Genomic DNA, 27795 nt, shown 5'->3' on the forward strand with positions numbered 1-27795 from the left:
ACAGTGTCCCCATAGGATAGTTCTTGGATGAGATTTAGAGTTACACAGAAGCTGGAATCTGGCAAATAAGTGTGATCTAAGAACCAAAGTACCTGGGAATCTTACCTAGAGCAGTTCTCCAAGGGCCTCACAGAATGCGGGATGAAGGGGTCTGATGTTAATGATATTTCTTTTTTTTTTTTTAAGATTTTATTTATTTATATGACAGACAGTGATCACAAGTAGGCAGAGAGGCAGGCAGAGAGAGAGGAGGAAGCAGGCTCCGTGTTGAGCAGAGAGCTCGACACGGGGCTCGATCCCTAGACCCCGAGATCATGACCTGAGCCAAAGGCAGAGGCTTTAACCCACTGAGCCACCCAGGTATCCCTGATATTTCTATCTTAGCTGATTTTGAGGTTTTCACTAATGGGAAGAACAACAGGAAATGGTGTGGTTTGGTGGAAAGATCACTGGACTTATGATTAGGAGACTAGATTCAGTCCTGGCACTCCCACCTCCTCTGTCACTTCATGATTTACTTCCTCTAGACCTTAGTTCTCTTCCTTGTACAAGAAAAGATGGGATTAAAGGAGCCTCTAAGATCACTTAGAATCATCGTGTTCTCTGACTCCAAAATGTACGTACCTTGAGGGAATTTAGGACTTACTGCCTGTGGAAGCCCAAGGATAGGGTATTTCCAGTGTATTTCTTGGATTTCTCCACTTTCTATTCCCATGGTTCTAATGAGAAATTAAATTAGGAACAGGAACACTTTCAATATTAGCATGAAAGAGAATATTCATTATTAACTTAATGGTATTTTAGCAGAGCTCATAAATTTAAACTTTCATAGAGAGAAACTATGAAATACAAAACATCTTCTGTAACCGTTATGAACATTTCAAAGCAAACCCTGGGAAATTACCACAAACAAAATGTAACACAATGATCCTGAGATGTAAGTGAAAAATAAAGAACTTTTCCCCTGCTTTCAAAAGTTCGTATTGGCATTTATTGATGAGACTAAAATGTGATTTATCAGAGGTAATGCCGTTCATATGGGTTATATTCTAAATTGGACAGGCAAAATGCAAAAGACAAAAAATGCTATTAAGTACAGTGACAAAGAATTTACTTTTGGGGGATATCAGTAAAAGAAAGAGGGCATTTGTCAAAATATTCTATCATATACCGTCAAGACAACAGCAATGGTACATGTTGAAAATGGGCTTTCCTTGTTAAAAATGAAACCTAAGACACAGTAGGCAGGATTAGCTTCATGAGCACACTATTTGTGCAACAAACAGCACAAGGACCCCACATAGAGAACTGTTCCATGCTTGTTTAATACACCACTGTAACTGTCTTGAAACTCTCAACCATTTTTGAACAAGGGCTCCCTCATTTTCATTTTACACTGGGACCCGCAAATACATAGGCAGTCTTGACTGAATGGTGAACATCATGGCAGAATGGACACCAGGGGGCTCACAGAATTGTTTTAAATGTGGAGAAGAAATATCCACACAAAGGACAAAGTAAGAATTCCTTTTAAATTAAGACTTCTATATCATTATTTAATGAAACAATAAAAGCAGAGAAAACAAATACATTTTGTATCATTGGAGTTTGCTTAAATTTCAGTGAAGCGCATCCTGGTAGGGACACAGTTAATGGCAGTAGTCATGGCGGCGTTTCCTCAGGGTGTCATCCCCACCTGGCACAGGGCCATCACTTGGTGAAAGCCATCATCACCAGTCCTATACTCTGCCAAGATAAGCTGCTTCAGGTTGTTCTCTAGAGATTTATTATTTGTTGTCTCAGCAGGAACTATTTTCCCAGTCAGAAGGAGTCCCTTTGCCTGTCTCTGATTCTGATTCATTGACCTGATACTTAAGGTTGACTTGTTCATCACTCTGAACTTCAAATCCCTCTGAACATCAAATGATATATACTATACCCATATAACGAATGTATTTTCCTCTTATGAACATATAAATTTCAACACTTCAGAGAATATAAAATCATGAACTTTACACTGCATAACATAGAAAAGAAAGGGATCACGTCAGCGCCAGTCAAAATCATTTTCATTCAATGTCCTTGTTTAAAAGTTACCTTTTCATCTCTGTGCTCAATTCATCAAAATTGTCAATAGGCCAACTTTTTCTGTTCGCCCTCATCATTTGAACAATGACCATTGTTCTGTGTAATTTCATAATGTGGGGCATAAATAACACTGGGATATCTATAGTTCCTTTAGGAGGCAATGCGATTCCTGTAAAAAACACACAAAAAAATTTTTAATGTGGTAAACATTTTCAGAATATAATTTTTTCTTTTTCTTTCTTTTTTTAAATTAACATATATCATGATTCAGGGGTACAGGTCTATGATTCATTAGTCTTATACAAATATAATTTTAACAGCTGAATATAATCTCCTAATTCCTTTATTATCAGTTTTTCAAAATCACTTCTGAGCAAGAAAATGCTTCACGCTAAATTATAAGTGCACTTCACTGGCTTCACTAATTTTCCTTAAATGCCAACAACCCTATTAGAAACACATTTTATCCTGAGGCAAGAAGCTTCTCCTGATGAGGCGGGAAGGGATGAGGAAATGTTGAGAAGTGATGGCTTAGGTTTCCCAGAGTGATAAAAGAACCATAAAACCCATGAGTCTTTCCAAGTCTTACTACATTTTTTAGAAGATTTTATTTATTTATTTATTTATTTATTTGAGAGAGAGAGAGAAAGCACACAAGGGAGCATGACATGGGGGAGGGGCAAAGGGAGAAGGAAAAGCGGACTCCAGGTTGAGCAGGGAGCCCCAGGTTACGCTGGAAGGCAGAGGCTTAAACAACTGAGCCACCTAGGTACCCCCCAAGTCTTCGGCTACATTTTGCAAAAGCCAAAGTACAGCAATTTTTGACTCTTTCAATACTTTGTATTTTTTTTTTTTCTAGACAATAACAGCTCCAGTTTTCAGCTTGGACTACAAAAATTGTTACCAGTAAAGTGTTCATTTTTTCAACTGATCCAGTAGGGAAGCCAAAGATTATTTGTGAAAGAAAGGGGGATCCACTCCAGGTTGTAAACCCCAGAAGACAGAAAAACTGACAGCATCTTCTTGTGTTCTAATAAAATTGAAAATTTTCAACCGTTACATAAGAATCACCTGCAAAACTTGTTAGACAGAAGCCTGCTAAGCTCCACCTATAGATTCTGAATTATTCAGTCTGGGCTGGGGCCCAAAAGCTGCATATTTAAGTAGCTCCTTATTCGTTCTAGAAGCACATGGTCATGCGGCCACACTTTGAAAAACAATGTGTCCTTCCTATTGGACAAGTATTGAGAGGCTGGAAGCATGGTGAGCTTCTGGCTATTTAAAGCAGTGAGGATTTCTGAGGGAAGGATGTCTTCCTTTATTTTGAAGAGTGACACTATTTCTTTATAAGAAAAGAAGAGATTATTGACTATATTCTGGTTATTTAAATTCTTTGTTATAAAAATCAATGATTTTCAAAGCTATTTTTTCTCAGCTAAGAACACTGTACTAAACCATTAAGAACATTAAGAAAAAATTAGAAAACGGCCCCTGTCCAAAATATCCCAACTCAAAATTCTTATAAATTTTTAAATTTTAAATTTTACTCCTTCAGGAAATGAAAATGTTCTGTCTCATAGCGTAGTTAATCATAGTTAATAATTAATATGAATACTACTTAATACGTATTGAGTATTTGTTCCATGCCAGGCACTGTGCTAAGTATTTTTCACACAATACCCCACTTCAATCTCGGAAAATCACTGCAAATTACGCACTACTATGTTTCTCATTTTAGAGGTGGAGAAAGTGAGACAATTTGGTGCAAAAACTGGTCAAAGAAGACAGTGTTGCTTAAGATATCTAAACAGTGTCTGCCATCTCCAACTTTGTCTTCATGAACTCTAGAGCTTTAATGAATCATTGCATTCAAATGGATAAAAGTAGCAAGAGGATAGGATAAAGAGTTGGAATAGGAATAAAAAGAGAAAGAGCTGGTGGAATAAACCATCCACGTATCCCCAAGGAAATCAAGTTTAGAAAGGATCATTTACCCTTATAAAATTCTATGTTATCACTAAAAATAGCTTTTAGCATGACTAAAAGTAAAACCTACACATTAGATGGTGTAAGGAGCCAAGACAAAGATACAAAAAGGGTAATTCATTGCCAACATCATGCTTTCTTATAATCTTTGAATCGAAACTATGGAAAGACAATGCAATGATAAATAAGTCCGTTTACTTAAAATTCCAGTAGCCTATTTGTGGCTGTAACGCTTCACAGGTCTACAAGTAGAAAAATAGTTCTCTGCCCAAGTGATCATAAGTTTCCTTCACTGTTATTATATCTTTGAATAGTAAGAATCACTGTGCTATTATTCACTTCCATGAAATCACTGGAATTTAACATCAAAAAGAACTTCAAGAATTTATCAAGTTCATTTTGTGTCTCACAAATGAGTTTTATTTCCTGTGGTTTTCCCATTATCCTGTGGAACACTTTGAGTAGAGACAGGAAAGCTGTCCTCACTTCTACCGTACAAAAAAATCTACCCATGTTTTCTTCTAATACCTGTATGCTCTCATTTTTATAGTGATTGGATCCATTTGTAATTTATCCATATATATGAAAGGAAGAAGAATGTATCCAATGTTACTGATTTTCTATGGGACTAATTACACAAAACCACTTATTTAAAAATTCACTGACTTGAAATGCTACCTTCATGGCATGTCCATACATATTTTACTCTTTTTCTGGATTTCCTAGATTTTGTCAATCTTTTTTCCTCTTCATTTGTACATGTCACATTGCTGTAATTACAGGTGTTTTATTTTCTAGTGGGACTAATTGCCTCCTCCTCCAGCTCATTTTTTAAAAGAATTTTCCTACATTTGGAATGAACAGTTAGCTCCAGGAAATGGATGGGGTGGCAAACAGTACATTTAATAGAATCATCCTACATTTATACTTTTGGGATAACTGACATTTTTGCCTATTCATGATCTATTCAAGAGCAAGCATATGGCCTTTATTTTTTTTTAAAGATTTCATTTATTTATTTGACAGAGAGAGAGAGAAAGCGAGAGAGGGAATACAAGCAGGGGGAGTGGGAGGGGGAGAAGCAGGCTTCCCGTGGCAAGCAGATGCTTAAGGACTGAGCTACCCAGGCGCCCCATGGCCTTTATTTTATATTTCTCATCTGGGCATTGTATTAGGTGCATCTAAGTTCTTGGAGTAGGTTTGTGGCCAGTTTTAATTTTCAGTCTTGCCAGAGGCTTATTTCAGCATCTTCATAGGTATTTAGCAGAAAGCTGAGAGAAACTACATACGTTTTTTTCTATCTTCTGACAAGGAAATCCAGCTACCATGATGATACTCCTTAGGTTGATAAACATTCTAAACTCAAAACATTTTCTGAGCTTTTCTCTTTCTGTTTTATCCCGCTTCCATATGGTAACCACACAAACTAACCACACATATATTTACCTTTTTCCATTACAGTTATCATTCTTCAAGTTCAAAGCCCTAATAAACATCGGGGGGGATATGCACATTTTATTTTACATGATTAATTTTATGGACTTATATATTTTATGAGAGATATACATTATTTAAAGAATTTTCAAAACCCTGATGATACTTTATGCTTAATATCTGAGAAACATTACAAAGTGTGATATTATTATTTTGCCTTTGAAATCTCCTATGGTCTTGTTGCACTTAGCATTCAAATTTTATTCAGTGTATTTTAAAACTGCTATTTTGATTGCTCTTTTGATTAAAGGTGTTAGAAATATTTATGCACTGATCTCTCATTTGAAATACAGAAATGATACAATGCTTTAATGGCTATGAGGTTTCCTGCCTTCTTAGAAGAAAATCTTCTCAAGAGAGTAAAATGAGCATAATCCTCATTTTAGCAATGAAAGTATTTCATCCTGGGAGATTCATTTTTAATCACTTGAGTGGTATGACATTGCTGCTTCCCACAGCATAATTTCTAATATTTAGCATGGCCGTAGGAACGGCCCATGTCAGGTAATCAAAGAGATACTAAGAAACATATTAACACCCTAAGTCATGCTATTATTTTGGTTATCGTGCTTTATTTTAAATGAGTACAAGTTTTAAATTTTAATTTTAAATAAGAGTACAAGATGAACAGGACTTGTCATCAACCAGTTTCAAGCATGAAATCTATTCACTTTCTACTTGGATACTTTATTTTTTGAAAAACTGATTTCAAAAGTTTTTAAACTATGACTTAAAAAAATGGAACAGAATTGTTAATGTGGTGGTTTGGAGAAGAGTTCTTTCATTGGTTCCTGTGGAGGTGAGTTATGTGTGGCCACTGTTCCCTGGCCACTATTGATATGATGAAGCCCTGATTTCCTGTATTTTAGAATGTGACTATATTCAGAGTTAGGGCCTTTGCAGATGTGGTTAAGTTAAAATAAGACTGTTAGGGTGGGCCCTAGTTCAATATGACTGGTGTCCTTATAAAAAGAGGAAATTCAGATACACAAACACACACCAGGAATGTGCATACCCCAAAGGAAAGACAATGTGAGGACATGATGAGAAGGCAACCATCTACAAGCCAAAGAGAGACACCTTGGAAGAAACCAAACCTCCCAATTCCTTGATGTTATACTTCTAGCTGGCAAAACTGTGAGAAAACAAATTTATTTTGTTTAAGCCAGTTTTAATACCTAGTCTAGTATTTAGTTATTATAGCTCTAGCAAATCTAATTCATGAAATTATCTTTTCTTATGTTAGAGGCTGAAGTATGGGGTGCCATTGAATTAACTGGCTTACAGAAATTCTAATTCCAGAATCTCAAACATAAGGCAGGGGTGCTTGGGTGGCTCAGTGAGTTGAGCACGTGCCTTCAGCTCGGGTCATGATCCGGGAGTCCTGGAATTGAGCTCTGTGTTGGGCTCCCTGCTCAGCGGGGAGCTTGCCTCTCACTCTTCTCCCTGCCTGTGCTTTCTCTTACTATCTCTGTCTCTCTCTATCTCTGTTTCTCTCTCTCAAATAAATAAATTAAATATTTTTTAAAAGACCTCTTTAAAAAAAAAAAAACATAGGACAGATAAAGAAACTTGATTCTGATTGCTATTTGGCAGCCATGATCATGGATAAGCTAGGGATGAAGGATTCTTCCTTTCCTACTTGTATCTTGACTCAACTGAATGGGGGCATCTAATGAATAGCAAAAAGGACATTTCAGGGATTGCGTTTTACTCTAAGAGAAGTAAGTCAAGCACAGAAAGTAAATTATCATATGGTTTCACTTATTTGTGGAACATAAGGAATAACATGGAGGACATTAGGGGAAGGAAAGGAAAAGTGAAGTGGTGGTGGGGGGGGTTTGGAGGGGGAGACGAACCACAAGAGACTGTGGACTCCAGGAATCAAACTGAGGGTTTCAGAGGGGAAGGGGGTGGGGGGATGTGTCAGCCTGGTGATGGGTATTAAGGAGGGCACGTATTGCTTGGAGCACTAGGTGTTATATGCAAACAATGGATTGGGGAACACTGCATCAAAAACTAATGATGTAATGTATGGTGACTAACAACACAGTAAAAGTAAATAAAAATAAAACGAAAAAAAAAAAAAAAAAAAAAAACAGAGTCTCCTGACCAGATGCACAGTGAAGGAAAGAGTTTGCTATGATTAAAGGCCATCAAATACATGCTGCATAAGTCCCGACAATGATGAAAGAAGGGTTTTGAGGTTTACCTGTGTGTTTGGAATAGACTACCTTAATGTTCCTTCCAGCTCTAATATCCTGTGATAACATTTTTTCCTCACAAATAGAAAAGATAAATAAGATTCAAAAAATTAATTTCAGGGAGGGGCGCCTGGGTGGCTCAGTGGGTTAAGCCTCTGCCTTCAGCTCAGGTCATGATCTCAGGGTTCTGGGATCGAGTCCCGCATCGGGCTCTCTGCTCAGCAGGGAGCCTGCTTCCTCCTCTCTCTCTCTCTCTGCTTGCCTCTCTGTCTACTTGTGATCTCTCTCTGTCAAATAAATAAAATCTTTATAAAAATTTAATTTCAGGGAATTGAACATTTTCTTGGAAAGTAGCTAATTTTAATTTCAATTAAGATCACCCACAGAAAATTCTAAGATAAAATAATGTCTAGTACTACAACTAATATACTTTATTGATCAACTACCATGCCTTCCTTGCCCCTACACCCTACTAAGTAGCGTGTGTGTGCACACGCATGTGCGCACACACGTAAATGCATGTGTATATGTATACGCATGTAAGATCTCTCTACTTACAGGAATACTCTATGATACAGTGTAGAGCATGACCTTTAGAAGTTTAAATCTTTGCTCTGTTACTAGCACTGAGAAAATTATTTATATTTCTTTTTTTTTTAAGATTTTATTTATTTATTTGACAGATCACAAGTAGGCAGAGCGGCAGGCAGAGAGAGAGAGGAGGAAGCAGGCTCCCTGCTGAGCAGAGAGCCCGATGTGGGGCTTGATCCCAGGACCCTGGGATCATGACTTGAGCTGAAGGCAGAGGCTTTAACCCACTGAGCCACCCGAAAATTATTTCTATTTCTAAATGAGATTTTCCCTTTATGAGAAAGCAAATATAATATACGTAATCAAGATTTTGCTATGGTAAAGGTAGTACTCCAGTTCCATCCACATAATCCCATTTTGTACAGTAGAACACTGCTTCTACACTGTTTTATACTTCCCTTCTTCATTCAGAAAATGCTATGTGCCATGCACTATAATAAGCACTGGCAATGAAACAGTGAAAAAAATGTATCCCCTGCTTTCCTGAGTCATGCATTCCAGTATGCATTAGGGGGTGAGGGTAGGAGTCAAGCAATAAAAAAATGTATTTGTATGCAAGGTGCAGATAAAACAATAAAGGGTTAGAGAGTCATGTGGATGTTAACATAGGGTGGTCTAGGAAGGCTTCTCTGATAAGGTGTCATTTGCACAGAGCACCCAAGGAAGTTTGAGAAGCCTTGTAGACATCCATGGCAGGAACTGTGAAGATAGCAAGTGGCTATATGAAGTGGATTTAAGGAGAGGCTGAAGCTGGGCCTATCAATTTAGAAGTTCTTATAATCTCATGTGTGGCTGAATGAGGAGACCTCATAGGGAAGGAATGTGGCTAGAAATGAAAAGAAGACTGAGCCTTGGGCCTCCAGGAAGTCACAGGGATGGGAATAAGGGAGAAGCAAGCAAAAGAGAATGAGGAGGACTTCAGAGAGAGAGAGAAGGAGAATCAAAGGAGAATGAAGTCCTGGAAGCCAGTTGTTTCCAAAACAGTCAGAGATCAGCTGTGTTGAGTAAAAATCATGAGTTGGACAAGACAAGGACTGCATACAGATGATTAGATCTGGCAGTGTTAGGTTACTGATGAACTTAAAAAGAGTATCTGTGGACAGATGGGCCATACAGTCAGATTAGTTTAGGTGAAAAAGATAATGGTATAAGAAGTGAGGACCCTAAGTATAGACAAACTTCCACCATGTTCTACAATCAGAGAAATGAGATTGTAGCTGGCAAGGATAAGGGGTAAAAAGAGACATGTCTTTTAACATCAGGAGCTATTATTATAGCATGTATATGTTGCTAGGAATAATACGATAAGAATTATTATAGAGAAGACAAAAGGAGAAACTTCTGGAGAGTTCCATGTAGTTGAGTAGCTGTGGGATTCAGCGAACAAGTAGAGGGATGGCTATAAGAGTACAGAGAACTTTTCCGATATAATGGGAGGGGATGCAAGACACCGGGGTGAAAAATAGAATTAGGCTGGTTGGTATAATGGAAGAACCAGACAATGAGACTCTGATTTGAGTCTATTCTCAATGAAACAGGAAGAATATCAGATGTGAGAAGAAGAGGAAATGCTGGAGGTCAGTAGTAGTTACCAAGTTTCAATTCACTGTAGGAAATTTTACTACAAGCAGATTTCACTAAAGGAAAATCACGTCCCACCAAAAGTTCACCATTTAAAATTTACTTATTTCTGCTTTCCCTTCTCTCCATCTACTCATCTATACATCTATCAACCATTCTACCTGTCTTAAAAGCCTATAATGCCTAAGCAGATACTAGTCTTCGCTCTGTTAGAGTATCTTTCACCTTTATTTCTGTAACTAGGAAAATTGCATTTTTTAAATAGGGGGGGGATCACTGTGCCTTGGGCTCCATTTTACAAGCCCAGACATTATATAAACTATTTTAATAATTCAATTTCTGTTCTCTGAGTAGAAATATTCTAGTGGTGTATGTGGGTCTAAATTTCAGGTTATAGAGACTTTTCTAAGACAGGCATCCAGACATCTTTGCATAAGAAAAGCTGTAGCTTTGTGTCTTGTAATAAAATCAGTAGCTTCACTGACTAGCTAAGAAATCCACCTGCTTTATGCTATAAATCGTAATTACAAATCTATGTGATTAGAACCTGTGCTTATTTGTCTGTTAAATTGGTCATTTGACATAATAGGAGGAGAATTTTTATTAAAAATGTGAAATCATGCTCAGCAGTAGACATAATTTAATAAACATTCATGACAATTATCTGGAGACCTGGGCATACTTTATGTTAGGCAGCAGCTCGCATGGTAAATGTCACTAAACACTGAGTTCTTTTTTTTTTTTAAGGATTTTATTTATTATATTTTTACAGAGAGAGACTGAGAGAGAGAACAGGAAGAGGAGCAGATGGAAAGGGGGAGAGAATCTTTAGCAGACTCCATGCTGAGTGCTGAGCCAGGTTCAATCCCTTGACACCGACATCAATCCCATAACCCTGAGGTCATGACCTGGGGCAAAATCAAAGTCAGATGCTTAACTGACGGAGTCACCAGGAACCCCTAAACACTAAGGTCTTAAAGATGTCCTCCAATTCACAAATAGCAATATTTAGTTTCAAAAACATACTACTTTATTAAATAACATTTTTATTATTGATTGTCAAATTACATGATATATGTTAACAAAATCAACATGAAACATATCAATGATCTCTTATAAGGGAAAAACCAGGGGCGCCTGGGTGGCTCAGTCATTAAGCGTTTGCCTTTGGCTCAGGTCATGATCCCAGTGTCCCAGGATTGAGCCCCACATTGGGCTCCCTGCTCTGCGGGAAACCTGCTTCTTCCTCTCCCACGCTCCTGCTTGTGTTCCCTTTCTTGCTGTGTCTCTATCAAATAAGTACATAAAATCTTTAAACAAACAAAAAAAAACAATGTCTCCTTACTAAATGCTAATGCTAGAACTCTGCTTATTTAGCTCTGATTATTAGCAATCATGTAAATATAAGTGATGCATAGTATATCTTTTTTTTTAAGATTTTATTTATTTGACAGACAGAGATCACAAGTAGGCAGAGAGGCAGGCAGAGAGAGAGAGAGAGATGGAAGCAGGCTCCCCACTGAGCAGAGAGCCCGATGCGGGGCTCGATCCCAGGATCCTGGGATCATGACCTGAGCTGAAGGCAGATTCTTAACCGACTGAGCCACCCAGGCACCCCGCATAGTATATTTTTTAAGCAATAGATACTATAGATACCAAACACAGTGTATATATTTATCCTTTAGATTATTCTCTTATAATATAATATCACCCATATACAACACAAAAATATTTGAAATAATTATAAATGTGCAGTTTTAAGAAATGAAAAAGAGATCCCATATACCATTTACCCAGCTATCTTCCATGGTAATATCCTGTAAAACTATAAAACAATTTAAAAACCAGAATATTTAAGGGCACCTGGGTGGCTCACTTGGTTAAGCATCTGACTTGATTTCAGCTCAGGTCATGATCTCAGGGTTGTAGGATTGGGCCCCATGTTGGGTTCATTGGGGAGTCTCCTTGAGATTATGTTGCTCCCTCTGCCCCTCCCCAATGCATCTTTCCTCGAGTGCTCTATCTCTCCAAAATAAATAAATTTTTAATAAAGGAAAAAAAGGGGGGAAACCCAGGATATTTATATTGATATAGTCAAGATATAGGAAATTTTCATCACCACAAGGATCCCTCTGGTTGACCTTTTACAGACACCCCTACTCGATCCCCTACTCCATCCTTGAATCATTACAACCACTAATCCATGCTCCATTTCTATAAATTTGTCACATCAAGAATGTTAAATAAATGGAATCATATTGTAAGTAAATTTTTGAAGTTGGCCTTTCCATTTAGTTTAAGTCTCTGGACATTTGATCAACTTGTGCTTATTAGCGTTTCATTCCTTTCTACTGCTGTAGTTCGTGTTATGGATGGAGCAGTTTGCTTACGTATTCACCCACTGACAGGCAACTAGGTAGTTTGCAGATTTGGGCTACTATGGATAAATCTGTCATGAACATTCGTGCACATGTTTTTATGTAGAAATAAACTTTCATTTTTCTGGGATAAATTCCCAGGAGTGCAACTGTTGGATGACAAAGAGTCGCATGTCTGCCTTTACAAAAAAATACCAGTTTTCCAGAGTGGCTCTATCCCTTTACATTCCCACCAGCAGTGTATGAGCAATCACTTCTTTACATCTTTCCCAACACTTTATGTTGTTAGTATTTTTTTAGTTTAACCATTCTAATGTGTTTGTAGTAAAATTTCATTATGGTTTTATTTTGCATTTCCCTAAAGACTAATTATATTGAACACCTTTTCATGTGCTTATTAGTCACCAGTATATCTTCCTTGGTGAAATATCTGTTCATGTTCTTGGATCATGCTCTACTTTAATTGTATTTTTATTAGTGAGTTTTCTGTACTTTTTATGTTTTAGATACTAATCCTTTATCACGTTTTGCAAATATTTTCACCCAGTCTGTAGTTTTCCATTTCATTATCTTCTCATGGGCTTTTACAGAGCAAAATATTTTAGTTTAATGATGCCCAATTTGTTAATTTTTCCCATTATGGAATTTGCTATTAGTGAAATATAAGAACTATTTGCTTAGGATTGTTTTAGGTTAAATTTGCATAAGTTATGATCATCTTTTTTTTTTAAGATTTTATTTATTTACTTTCGAGAGAGAGAGAGTATGCAAATGGGGAGGTTGGGGCAGAGGGAGAGAGAGAATCCCAAGCAGACTCTGCGCTGACTGCGGAGTCCAACTCAGGGTTCGATCTCAGGACCACGAGATCATGACCTGAGCCTAAATAAAGAGTCAGATACTTAATTGACTGAACCACTCGGGCACCCCGAGGGGTGAGCATCTTGACAGGAATTGCATCAAACCTATGGATCAATTTGGGTAGAACTGACATTTTTACTATATTGAGTTTTGCACCACATGAATACAGTGTATCTCTCTATTTATATGTTGTTTGATTTTATCGTTTTTGTATATAAGTCCTTTACAGGTTTTGTTAGATTTATTTCTAAGTATTTCATTTATTTGGAAAGATTGTAAATAGTATTATGTTTTTAAACTCTGTTTCCATGTTTTCACTGCTAGTGTACATAAATATGATTTGTGTATTGTTCATATTTACTGTAGCATCCTTGAACTCAATACTCCCACAGACTTTTTTTTTTAAGATCTCTTCGGATTTTCTGATAGACCATCATGTGATATGAAAACTGGGACTGTTTTCTTCCTTTCCATTCTATTTGCCTTCGCTTCCTTTGCTTGCCATTTTGTATTCGCTAGGACTTCCTTTAAATCACTTTAAATAAGTGATGAGAATGGCATCCTTGTGTCCCTGCCTATTTTAGAGAGAAAGTACTTTGTCTCATAACTGAATCTGATATTAGCTGTAGTTTTATCAATTCAGCTCTTTATTGGGTTGAGGAAATTCCCTTTTATTCCTAGGTCATAAAGAGTTTTCTAAGAAATGGATATTGGGTTTATTCTAATGCTTTTTCCATATTGATTGACATGTGATTCCTCCCCCTTAATCTTTCTAACAGGGTGGATTATATTAATGCAGTTTCAAATACAGAACCAGTCTTTACTTCTAGAATAAACCCCATTTGGTTGTGGGTGTATTTTTTGTTATATAGTGATGGATTCAATTTATTGACATTTTATGTCCAATTTCATGAATAATATTAGTTTGTAGTTTTTCTTTATTGTGATTTTCTGGGGTTTGTTTTCAGGGTAATGTTGGTAACAGAATAGGTTATATGGTGTTCTTTCCCCTTCTTTTTTGGGGAAGAGTTTGAGACGGATTTATGTTAATTCTTTAAATATCTGATAGAATTTGCCACTGAGGCCATGTGAGCCTGAAAATTTCTTTTTGGAAGTTTTTCAATTATGAATTCAATTTCTTTAATAGTTATAGGACTATTCATATTATCTATTTCATCTTTGATGAATACTGGTAGTTTGAAATTTACTAGAAATGAAGCATTTTCTCCTACGTTGTTGGATTTATATGTTTAGAGCTGTCTGTAATACCGCTTTATTTTTCTAATATCTTAGGGTTATGTGTAGTGGTACTGTCATGAGCTACTTGAACATATTTTAGGATTCTAACTGATATATAATGTTTTTTAGTATATTACTTCATGTAACTTTCTTAGTTGTTTTAAGTGATAATTCAATATACATATGTAACCTACTGCTGTCCACAGGTATCAATATTTAGCTACTTTGAATGAAGTGTATATACCTTATGTTTTAAAATGTACTCAGAATTTGTTTTAATCACATGTGGTAACATACAAACACAGAAGTGACTGTCATGAAGAAGTTTTTACACTCATGTACCTCTAGAAACAGGAGGCATGCCATGCCATGCAGGGCCACAGGGAGAAGCACCAGAGTAAGTCATGAAGTGGGAGAAAAGGCAAAAGTCTTTATTGTGGTTTTCATGGGAAGGAATGAGCAAGATAGGGTAAATTGGCTAAGCAGGTTTAGGATTGGCTAGTTTGAAAAATTTCAGTAGGCTTTGGAGAGTAAGGGTTCCTAGTCCCGGGTAATAAGGGTAGGAGGATATTGGTCTAGAATGTAAAAGCCTAACAGAAGAGGTGTGGGAGGCGTGGATTCTAAATTTGTTAGTTTGACTACAAAAGGTGCTCACAAATGAGTCATTTGCTATCTCTGGGAATTAGCTAACCCTGGGAGAGACAGTTCCCAACAAGGTCCCAGGTACCAGAGCATCAAAAATACAGAAATTAGGAAAATACAATTAATATATATTTCCATTTAGGTCACTTTATCTGCTCCATATTTCAAATATAATTATCTTAAGACTTTTTTTCTCTCTCTAGATAGATAGAGATATATAAATAGACTCCATAACACGAAGTGGAGTTTTTGCTTCAATCAGCAAATATGATTTAAGGAACTCAATAGAAGTAAGAGAGTTTACTAATATTTATCTTACCCATTTCAATGTTCTTCATTTTCTGAAGTTCTAATTCTTCTTATGTTTTCACTTCCTATCTGTTTAGAGAATACTCCTCATCTATTCTTTTTTTAAAATTTAACTTAATTTTTTTTCAGTGTTCCAAAATTAATTGTTTATGCACCACACCTAGTGCTCCTCATCCATTCTTTAAGGACTGGTTTGAATTGCCTTACAGAAATTCTAATTCCAGAATATCAAACATAAGGCAGGGGTGCTTGGGTGGCTCAGTGGGTTAAGCCTCTGCCTTCGGCTCAGGTCATGATCTCAGGGTCCTGGAATCGAGCCCCACATCAGGCTCTCTGCTCGGCGGGGAGCCTGCTTCCCCCTCTCTCTCTGTTTGCCTGTCCACCTGCTTGTGATCTCTCTCTCTCTCTGTGTCAAATAAATAAATAAAATCTTAAAAAAAAATCGTCTTCCTTTTCCCTCATCTAAGAATGTCTATTTCCCCTACATTCATGAAGGATATATTCTCAGGATATAAAATTTGCAGTTCACAGTTCTTCCTTTTCTGGCCTCCATGGTTTCAGATGAGAAATCTCTTGATATATGAATTGCTGTTTCCCTGTAACACACCATTTCTCTCTGGCTGCTTTCTGTCTTTTGTTCACTGAAGTTTAATTATGATGTGTTTTGCTATGCATTCCTGTTGCTTTAAACTACTTGGAGTTTACTAGTCTCTTGAATCTTAAATTTATGTATTTCATCACAAGTTTTCAGATATTATATCTTTGAATAATGTTTCAGTCACAGACTCTCTTCTTCCTCTGGGGCTCTGATGTGACTTTTATCTTTTTATTATTTTCCAACAGGTCCCTGAATCTCTGTGCTTTTTTTTTTTATTTTTCAGTTTATCTTCTCTCTGTTGCTCAGTCTGTGATGATTCTAATTTTTCCTCACATTCACTGATTCTATTCTCCATCATTTCCATTCTCTTCTTGATCACATCCAGTGACATATTTATTTAACTTAACATATTTTACCAGTACTAGTACTTCAATTTGGTTCTTTAACTTACATTTTTTTCTCAGATTCCCTTTTTCAGTTTGTTCAATGAGAATTCAAAATTATTTGCTGAAGCAGAATGTGGGACATTGATTTACACTGCCTCATTGCAGAAGGGTGGTGTGGAAGGTCTGTTCCCTAATGGGCCCAAGAGAAATGACCAAGAGGATAGATAGGAAGAAGCAGAGTGCCAACTAGCTCTACCGGTCACCACTTCATTCTACCTCATTGATGCTAGGTGGGGTTGGAGGCTCAGTTTTCCACTGGTCCCAGCTCACATATAGAGAGAAGGGTTCAGAAAGCCAACCATCCTGCCTCAGATCACTTCATTTTACCTTGTTGATGCTTGCTAGGGGTATAGACTGTGGTCCCCACTGGATCTCACTGACTCCAAGGAATGGGATGGAATAGGAGTGTCTAATGGCCCTGGTTTACTCCCTACTGGATCTTGCTGACACCAGAAAGGGAAGAAAAGTAGATGGCTTACTAGCCCAACATGCACCAATTTGCTGTCTCACTGACAACAGGTGTAGGTAGAGGTAGCTCCTCCAGGCACCAGCTCTTTAAGTCTCATTACTCCTGGGTGAGGATGAGCTTTCAGCTTACAACAGCACTGCTGACACCTTCCTGGTGGGGTACTATGAGCTCTACCTGTTTCTGCCAGGGAAGAAATAGAAATTAAACTCTACTCTTGGCTCCACCAACTCTGTTGTAGCAAGGGAACTGGAGCACTGCCTACTTCAGCTGGAAGAATGATAGATTAGTTTTGCTGCTTGGCCCCATCAACAGAGACAGGCAAGGGGAATCAAAGTGTGCTGCTTAAGAGACATGAGGGTGGAAGGATGCAAAATCAATGATCTCCTTGGCCTTACTGAGACTATTGGAGCAGGGGACATAGGAGTTTTCCACTGTTTGTCTAGAGTAGGGTAGGAAGAAAAGGACTACGCCATCTTGGCAAAACCAGAAGCCCCCAAAATAGGAGTATTTTAAAAATATTCTGGCAAATATGAATTGTTTCTAATATTTATAGATAATCCAAGACAGATCTTTTTTTATATTATGATTTTCTTAGTTCTATTATTTCTTTTGGAATAAAAAATATTGCTAAACATTAAAATGTAAAAATCAAGGAATATAAAAAAATTAATTAGAATATTTAATGCAACTAACAATACTAATAGTGTATTTCAAAGTGGTGATAAGGATTTTTCTAATTTCAGGGAAACAATGTCTTCTCAGGGTAGAGGCAGGTTTCAAGAAGGTACAGGAAACAGTCAGATTGATTGATTTGGGGATAGAGGATTTTCCCTATGACAATCGAGAATTCCAGAGGAATGTGTGGTAAAGTCTTAGAGTCTGGAAAATAGAGGAAGTTATGATTAAAAAAGTGAATGTATCAATGAGCACCAGGTGATGCACATGGTTCAGCACCAAGTGTTGAATCACTATATTGTACACCTGAAACTAACATTACACTGTATATTAACTAACAGGAATTTATATAAAAATTTTTAAAAAGTGCATGTACTGCTCTTGAGGATATTAATGCTGACAATGAGGGGTGAACCAGAAGAACTGGGGTTTGTACGGTAACAGATATAAAGAGGGATAACTGTATTATTACATACTTCCACATGGAAGAAAGACAAATTGTGGTGGTAAGGTCTTACATTTCCACTACCTCTCAGGATGAAACCTAGGAGGCAGGAAAGATTGGATAACTTAGCACATATATATTACACGTAAGGATTTACTAATGGCTTGAAAATAATCGACCAATTATTTAACTCTTTCTCACTACCTAAACACATGCATATATTTTGCTATATATGAGCTCAGCTATCTCAAAACTCAGCCTTTACAAGCAACAAACTACAAGTGAACCCTCGGGCAATGTGAGAGTTAGGGGTGCCAACTCCCACGCCAAGTCAAAAATCTGCATATAACTTTTGACCCCTAAAACCTTAACTACTAAGAGCCTACTGTTGACTGGAATCCTTACTGATAACATAAACAGTCAATGAACATATACTTTTATGTTATATGTACTATATACTGTATTCTTACAATAAAGTAAGCTACAGAAAAGAAAATGTTACGAAAATCATAAGGAAGAGAAAACATGTTTCTAATACTGCACTATAAAAACCCACATATAGGAGACCTGAGCAGTTCAAATTCATGTTGTTCAAGGGTCAGCTGTAATGTCAAATATGGAGTTTGCTAATGAACTCAGGGACCGAGGGCTGATCTTCAAGGTAAGTGTCTCACCATTTACCTTTTACTTCCTATCAGTTTTTTCCCTGATAGAAGTTGTGATAAAGATCACAGGACCATTTACATATGATAATAAAATGGATAACGTGTAATGATGACTTCTTCTGTTCTTACAAGGGGTCAGGGACTCCAATACATGCTGGACTCCAATACATTACAATCCATTATAGCTACAGGAATTCAGTAAGAATAAAAGTGGCAAAAGGTAATGAGTGCTTGTGCCTAGTCAGAATAGAGAAATCCTACAGTGAATGTTTCCATAAAATGCATTTATCACAGCCCCTTCATGAGATAACTGAAAAAATATAAATCTAATCCCTTCTGTAAGATTAAATTTTGACTTGCCCTCAGAACTGGTGACAGTAGAGAGTTTCAATTGTGTACTTATTTCCCACTCATGGAGACCATGACAACTTATATGCATTTGATCTTACTTTTAGACTTAAATATACATAGGATTGTCAGCTAAACGAAGAAGAAGAAAAAAATGATAACAATTTCCATTCAGGTGTAATTGGATTTTTGACATATCAGATAGAGCTCTGATTACATTTGACAGATGCATATTGATTTTCATTTTAAACTCTTCTGATCCAACATACTTTGTTATTTCTGGAATTTTTTTTCTTGGAATTAAATAAAGGTTTGAAGTGATAGAAAATTTTAATTAACCGCACTGACTGAATTTAACACCTATCCTGGAATTGGAGTCTGATCGTATATATTTTTTCATACAAAAACAATGAAAAATGTTATATTTGTGTAGCATAAGGCAGAAATGTGGGGCTTTAGAGTGTCAGAAGACATGGCTTAGAACATGTTCTCACTTATCAGAGTCTAAGAGTTAAAACAAAAATGCAAAGTCTCGGGACGCCTGGGTGGCTCAGTTGGTTAAGCAGCTGCCTTCTGCTCAGGTCATGATCCCAGCGTCCTGGGATCGAGTCCCGCATCGGGCTCCTTGCTTGGCGGGGAGCCTGCTTCTCCCTCTGCTTCTGCCTGCCATTCTGTCCGCCTGTGCTCGCTCTCTCTCCCTCTCTCTCTGACAAATAAATAAAATCTTAAAAAAAAAAAAATGCAAAGTCTATACAACTGCATTAAGCTTCTCAAAAGTGACCCCAACGTGCTAAAGCTGTCACCACTTTTACTATCTCTCAACACTTTCTTTATAGCTTCTATCTCTTGAGGCTCTTGCACAGAAGCAAACGCAGTGTATGTTTTTTCATACCTGATTCTGTGCCAGTGATCTTCAGTAATTCTGCCCTGGTTTCTTCTCTCTCATATACATGTGGATAGATAAATACTCAATTTTAAGCATGTTTTATTCTGTTTCTCTCCAAACAGGCACTTGATTCTTGATCCCAATATAATAAAAACATTATTAGACCAATAAAACTTGAAAGAGTATATTTCATTTTATAAAACATAATTTTACTCTCAAACTCACACCTTGTTTGAGTCCTAAAGTAGTCAAAAAGCATATAATTTGCCTTGCTTTTCACTAAACTATCTGAGCACTTTTACTGCAAATTCTTCTTTCTTATGTCTTTTCTAGCACCTAAGAAAAAAAAGTGTTTCATTTTTTAAGAACGAGAAAATATTGTAAATTTAACATCAAAATTAGAATAACTATTCCAAATGCAAACAAACCTATACAGATCTGTGTTATTAATGTCATTAACATAGAATGACAGAATCTTGGGTGTTAATTTAATGGTCCTCACATATAACCTCCCAGTGAATCTACGAATATAGTCTAACAAGTATTAGGAAGATAACCCCTTGGCAACCACTTAAACTCTTCTCTGATGAGGAATTCCTTTTTCTTTTTTTTTTAAATATTTTATTTATTTATTTATTTATTTGACATTGAGAAAGAGCACAAGCAGGAGGAGCAGCAGGCAGAGGGAGTGGGAGAAGCGGGCTTCCCGCTGAGCAGGGAGCCTGATGCAGGGCTCAATCTCAGGACCCTGAGATCATGACCCAAGCTGAAGAAAGATGCTTAACTGACTGAGCCACCCAGGTGTCCCGGGAATTCTTATTTCTTAAGGTATTCAGCTCCTTCATGTAACGAAATTGGAAGGTTTCTCATCGTTTTAGGCCCTGGTTCCACAGCTTAGAGCTACCAGGCTCTAGTTGAAGTTCTGCTGTCAGCAGCAATACAGAAAATTGACCTCCATCTTCCACATTCGGAGAAGCCACTTTTCCATGCTCACTATAATTTATTCCCTCAAGCACTAGACATAGCTCTATATTTGTCATGTCTTGCTAATTATTTAAATCCAATGATTTAAGATTTTGACTGTCTTGACTGTCTCTGCTAGGTGCTTTAAGAGGCAACCCAAGGGGCACTTGGGTGGCACAGTCAGTTAAGTATCCAACTCCTGGGTTTGGCTTAGGTCATGATCTCAGGGTTATGAGATGGAGCCCTTCATTGGGATTTGTACTCAGTGGGGTGTCTGCTTGGGGATTTTCTTCCTCTGCCCCTCCTCCCTCCTCACTCTCTCTCTCTCTCTCTCAAGTACATAAATAAATTTTTTAAAAAGAGGCAAACCCAAACCAGTAAGGTCATCTATGTGTTATATTTCCACCTATGATGAATGATTTCCTGGATCTCCAAATACTGCCCTTGAATCCCTGTCCCCATGGACTACCTTCCCATTGGGACATCACCAATTCTACCTAAGTTATACCATGTTGACTTATTCATAATGTAAGATTTTCCAAATTTCTGATTTCACTCTTTCCTAACAAATATAACTATGTGTGATTTCCTCAGCATCAATGTAAATTCGATCAATATGTCTCACTGGAGATTTGGGTTATACGTAAAGTTGTCTAGCCCTTTATCAGGTATTTATTTACAAGCCATTTCCCAAGATATGACAAAAGATCCTTTATCCCTCAATATCCATGCAAAGAAGTATTTAATTTTCCAGTGTCTTAATATTTAGCATGTTTAATTGACCCAAAATATCCAGGGAAGATGTAATTAGTGCAAACCAGTTTGGAACAATCACCTATATTCTTACACCTGCAAAAAGCAATTTTACTATTACGGCTCAAATTTACTTTAAATTTTTAGATAATCTGACTACGAAGTTTGTTATCAAGAATTAAGTAAGAAAAAACAAAAAAAAATGTGCTCGCAAGCTGAACACCACAATATTCAATTTATGTTACTGATCTTTTGCACTCGCATGTCAGAATTCTATTATTTCCTTAATACTTTGCCTTGAAGACTTCAGCTAAACATTACAGACTAGTGAGACTAAATATCCATTTAGCATTCATTCTAGCATATTGGCTTTCTCTTCCTGCTTTTTGTGATACATCAATTTGCTGAATATTATCTGTTTTTACACAAGACATAGATGGTATGGACTCAGATGAGACTCTATCAGCCATTTATTATAGCCATCTTTGTAGGCTAATTCATTCATTCATGTTGTCCCTCAGTAAGGGCTTTTCTAGCCACCCTCTTCAAAGCTTCAGGGGCACCTGGGTCGCTCAGTGGGTTAAAGCCTCTGCCTTCGGCTCAGGTCATGATCCCAGGGGCCTGGAATGGAGCCCCACATCGGGCTCTCTGCTCAGCGGGGAGCCTGCTTCCCTCTCTCTCTCTCTCTCTCTCTCTCTCTGCCTGCCTCTCTGTCTACTTGTGATCTCTGTCTGTCAAATAAATAAAATCTTAAAAAAAAAAACCAAAAACAAACAAAAAAACCTGCACCTTGAACACTACGACTTTCCTTATTCCCCTCTGGTACCCATTTTCTTTCCCCATCCTATTTGATTATTGTCTGTCTTTTCCTACTAGCATGTAAATCCCAGGAGGGGAGAGATATTTGCCTGTTTAGCTCCCTGCTGTATCTACAGAATTTAGAACAGGATCTTAGCATATTGTAGCTCTCAACAAATATTAGTATGGGAAGAGGTGAAGCCAGGAACTATTTTAGTTACTGGGAAGACCATAGGAAATGAGGGAAAACGTCGTTTGTGCTGTGGAACTTTAATAGAAAGTGGATGAAAGAAGAGGAATAAATTGGTAGATAACTACATAATAGGTTTTAAGTTAATTATTTAGGAAGAGAGAATTGGTGAAGGCTGTTTTCAGGGAAAACTTCTCTAAAGAATTGACACCGAGTGGAGGCATTTAAAGGATTCAGAGGAAGGTAAGCAAGAAGCTGGGGTAAGAGCGTTCCAAGCAGGAGGGTGAGTAATTTAAACAAATAGGATTGGCTCAGGATGTTACAGCAGCTCAATGAAGGATGGGAGAGATGAGAGGTGAGGTCAGGGGAAAAGGAAAAAAAAAAAGAAGAAGAAGAAGAAAAGAAAAAAACATGGACCAGATGAGGGAGGTGGAGACTTTCTGACCTCACAACTCCTAAACCTGAACTGGATAACATAGGGAGGTTTAAAAAAGCATAGTGATATAACTCAATTTACAATAGATCCCTCTGTCTTCTGTGTGGAGATCAGAATTTAGGGTGCGAGATAGAAATTAAGGAAGCAATTGTAGCAGTTCAGGTGGTATAGACTAGGGTAAAAATGATGGAGGAGGTAACGAGGGGCCAGAAATGAGATATATACTCATGGGTTTGAGATCGGTATTCACTGATGGGCAGGGAATTTGCGCTGAGAACAAAAAAGGAATCAAGTATGACTCCTAGGTGTTTGGCAAGATGAACTAGATAAATAATGGTGTCACTGAGATGGAAAAAACTTTGAGGAAGAAATGAGCATGACAGTGAGGGGACAGATATATCAAGAGTAATATTTAGTAAGAGATACCTACTAGACACGTATGTGAAGAAGGAAATAAGCAGCTGAAACTCAAAGAGAAATTCTGGAGTTGGAGATATAAATTAGGAGTTCATGGTGAATAGACAGGATCCACAAACCCCAAAGAATTGACCAGGAAATAATACAACTGGAAAAGAGACAGGACTGAGCCTCAAATCAGGCCAACATCTTGAGTTCTGAGAGCAGATAAAAGACAGAAAAGATGACTCACAAGTGCTGAACAACGACACATGAGAAAAACCAGAAGTCAAGTTAATATAACATTTTGGAGGAAGAAAAGTCCACTATGTCAAATACTACTGAAATATAAAGATAAGGACACAGCATTGACCTGTAGACTCTGCAACATGAAAGCATGATTTCCTTGACAAAACTAATTTTAATTAAGCTGTTAAGACTAAATTCTCACTGAAGTGAATAAGAGCATTGATAATAGAGATAAAGAAGCAGAGACAGTGAGGACAGATAACTTTTTCCAGGACTTTTTCTTCAAAGAAAAAGAGAGAAGTGGTTTGGGGGCTGCAGGGGCCATTGGATCAAGGTGTTAATCTAACATATATTGATCTTATGCTGGGAATCATCCAGTCAATGCAAACACTGTAGATAGAGGTGAGATGAGGATAACTGGGTGGAAAGGCTGTTGAATAAATCAGAAGAGGTAAAATCTGGGATCCAAGTGGAAGGGCAGGTTTGTGACAGGCGTACAAACCAGGTGGCCATAGTAATGAAAGTCAGAGGTTTTTCTTTTCTGTTTTGTTTTGTTTCCTTTTCTTTGTCTCCCAGCCATATTCAGCTATGTGTGTGCAAGTATAGAAAGGACAGAGAGTTGGTCTGTGTCTGCTGTAGTAGACTGGACCACTTTTCCTCATACTTCAGTCCTCTTTATTATAATTATATAATCATGGCCATGGTTTGATTGTGATTTGACTTTGACATTTCCCTTGTTAAGGCAGATAGAATATATCTCCATTGATACTAAGTATGACTTGATTTGACCAGTGGAATGTGTGTACAGGTGACAGTATCCAAGTTGACGTCTTAGAACTCACTTGCCCTCTTCTTGTTCTTCCAGACACAATGAAAAGGACATGTTCTCGGTATATCCCAGAATGAAAAAACACACAGAACAGTTCTGAAACTGATACAAAAGCTAAACAAGATTCACACGCAAGAAAAATGAATGTTTCTGGTTATAAAACGTTGAGATTATGAGGTAGTTATGCAGTATTGATGCAGCAATTACTGACTAATTCACCTTGGTTGTGGGTTTACTTAGTGAGTAGAAGAAGGAAGATAAAAAAAGGAAGTTGAAAGCATAAGGAAGAGAGTGACTATAATGACAGAGTAAATGACCATTTATCAGAATTTTAGGATACAAATGTTCAAGATACTAGAATGCACATATTTGTATCCCAAGATCTCATGACGGAATTTGCCCAATGCCTTGTAGAAAACAAAGAACATAATTATTACATATTTTCCAAGATCTGAGAGTTTAGCAAAATATAGATAGTCCCTTATGGTAGTGCAAAAGCAATACACATTCAGTGGAAATTGTACTTTGAATTCTGAGTTTTGATATTTTCCTGGGGTAGTGATATGGTGTATGATACTCTCCCATTATGCTGGGCAGTGGCAGTGATCCGCAGCTCCCAGTCAGCTACCTGATCACAAGGGTAAATAATTGATACACTTAAAACCATTGTGTTTTTCACTTTCACTACAGTATTCAACAAAGTCCACAAGATATTCTACACCTTATATAAAATAGTCTTCGTCTTAGATGACTTTGCCCCACTGTGAATGTTCTGAGCAGGTTTAATGTAGACTAGGCTGTGCTTTGATGTTTGGTAGGCTAGGTGTATTAAATACATTTTTTACACAGTATTTTCAACTTAAGATGGCTCTACTGGGACATAACCCCATCATACATCAAGGAGGATCTGTAAAACTAGGTTAAAGTGATAGAATTTGCTCTTGGGGTGCCTGGGTGGCTCAGTGGGTTGAGGCTTCTGCCTTCGGATCAGGTCGTGATCCCAGGGTCCTGGGATCGAGCCCCACATTGGGCTCTCTGCTCAGCAGGGAGCCTGCTTCCTCCTCTCTCTCTGCCTGCTTCTCTGCCTACTTGTGATCTCTGTCAAATAAATAAATAAAATCTTAAAAAAAAAAGAATTTGCTCTTAATCTATTCATGCTATTATTACTATTCATGTTTGTTTTCATTATAAGCATTCTACATGATTTTAATGATATACCAATTAATTTTTTAAGGAATTAACATAAACTCACTGGCTAGCATTGGAATCCTCCTTGTTCTACTCCTTGTATTGCAGCAACCCAAACTCAATTTATCATCACATTACCATTCTAAATTTACCTTACACAAAGAAAGACTCAGAGAGTCTTACAGAAATTATAAATCGTGCTATGGACTTTTAATAATAATATTCAAAAATAGTCGGTGTTTGGAATCATTCCAGAGATAATATTTCCTAACAGACTATTTGAAAATATAGAATTATCAAAACTAAGAAGGTAACATTGGTACAATACGATTAACTAACCTATATGCCTTATTCAGATATTATTAACTATTCTACTAATGTTATTTTATACCACGTGATCCAAGCCAAGATTCTGCTTTGCATTTAGATGGCATGTCCCTTGCTTATCCTTTAGGCTGTGACTCAGCCCTTCCTTGTCTTTTATGATCTTTTATGATACTTTTAAAGTGTATTGGTAAGTTATTTTATAGAACACCCTTCAGTTTGAATTTCTCCGATGTTTTCTCAAAAGACTGAGGATATATATTTTGGGGAATAATACCGGAGAGATGATTTCTTCTTCTCTCTAATTACCAGAGGATACATGATATTGATATACTTTATTATTAGTCATGTTAATCTTTTTTTTTTAAAGATTTTATTTATTTGACACAGAGAGAGAAATCACAAGTAGGCAGAGAGGCAGGCAGAGAGAGAGGGGGAGGAAGCAGGCTCCCTGCAGGGCAGAGAGCCCAACTCAGGGCTCGATCTCAGGACCCTGCTGGGATCATGACCTGAGCCAAAGGCAGAGGCTTTTAACCCACTGAGCCACCCAGGCACCCCTAGTCATGTTAATCTTTATTGTTTGTTTGAGGTGGTATCTGCCAGGCTTTTTTTTTTTTTAATTTATTTGACAGATAGAGATCACAAGTAGGCAGAGAGGAAGGCAGAGAGAGGTGGGGGGAAGCAGGCTCCCCACTGAGCAGAAAGCCCAATGCGGGGCTCCATCCCAGGACACTGAGATCGTGATCTGAGCCGAAGGCAGAGGCTTAACCCACTGAGCCATCCAGGTGCCCCTGCCAGGTTCTTTTTCTCATAATATTTAATATATATCTTGTGGAAATACTTTGAGATTATGCAAATATTCCTTCTCTTTGAGCTTTCGCCATCTAATTTGATCACTTATCAGTGGACCTTGCTTGTATCAGTTATGTGTTTAGTATTTCTCCGGACCCCAAAACATTCAGTTGACTATATTTGTGTGGGTCTAAATCTGAGTTTTCTCTACTGTTCATTTGATCTTCATGCCCATCTTTGGTCAGGACAAATTGTCTGTATGTCTGTTTAGTCAATACAAAATAATGCAGATTTTAGGTGCAGGCATACCTCATTTTATCATGCTTCACTTTATTAAGCTTTGCAGATAATGCTTTTTTTCCTTTTTTTTTCTTTTTTTACAAGTTGAAGGTTTGTGGCAACTCTGTATCAAGCAAGTCTCTTGGCACCAATGTTCCAACAGCATTTGCTCACACTGTGTCTCTGTCACATTTTGGTAATTATACATTTCGAACTTTTTCAGTCTTATTATATTTGTTAAAGTGATCTTTGATCAGTAATTCTGACTCACTGAAAGTACAAATGATGGTTAACATTTTTTAGTGAAAGAGTATTTTTAATTAAGGTATGCACATTGTTTTTTAGGAATAATACTATTGTACACTTAATAGACTACAGCTTATTATAAACATGACTTCTATATGCACTAGGAAACCCAAAAATTCGTTTGACTCATTTTACTGTAATATTCATTTTACTGCAGGGGTTTGGAACCAAACTTGCAATATCTCCAAGGTATGCATGTACATCATAAAATCTGTTGGTGTAAGCCTTCCAATTTCATTCTTCCTCATTTTGGGGGGAAATTCTAAATCTTTTGTCCTTTCACATATATTCTACAATCAGTTTATCAATATCTGCAAAAATAATCTCATGAGAAATAGACTGGAAATGCACTGGATCTATATATCAAATTGGAGAGCATTGACATTTTAA

General features: G+C 37.3%; 1 protein-coding gene across 1 annotated transcript in view; it reads right to left on the reverse strand.

Moving 5' to 3' along the window:
- Nucleotides 1-27795, reverse strand: part of CFAP47 (cilia and flagella associated protein 47) — a 544336-nt gene that overhangs the window by 63751 nt on the left and 452790 nt on the right. The window contains exons 61-62 of the mRNA XM_047716464.1: nt 2098-2257; nt 625-719 (exon numbers count right to left, since the gene is read on the reverse strand). Of these exons, the coding sequence (XP_047572420.1) occupies nt 625-719; nt 2098-2257 (255 nt within the window). The remainder of the gene's footprint in view (nt 1-624; nt 720-2097; nt 2258-27795) is intronic.

The sequence above is a fragment of the Lutra lutra genome, chromosome X, assembly GCF_902655055.1.
Source record: "Lutra lutra chromosome X, mLutLut1.2, whole genome shotgun sequence".
In the NCBI taxonomy this organism is placed as follows: domain Eukaryota; kingdom Metazoa; phylum Chordata; class Mammalia; order Carnivora; family Mustelidae; genus Lutra; species Lutra lutra.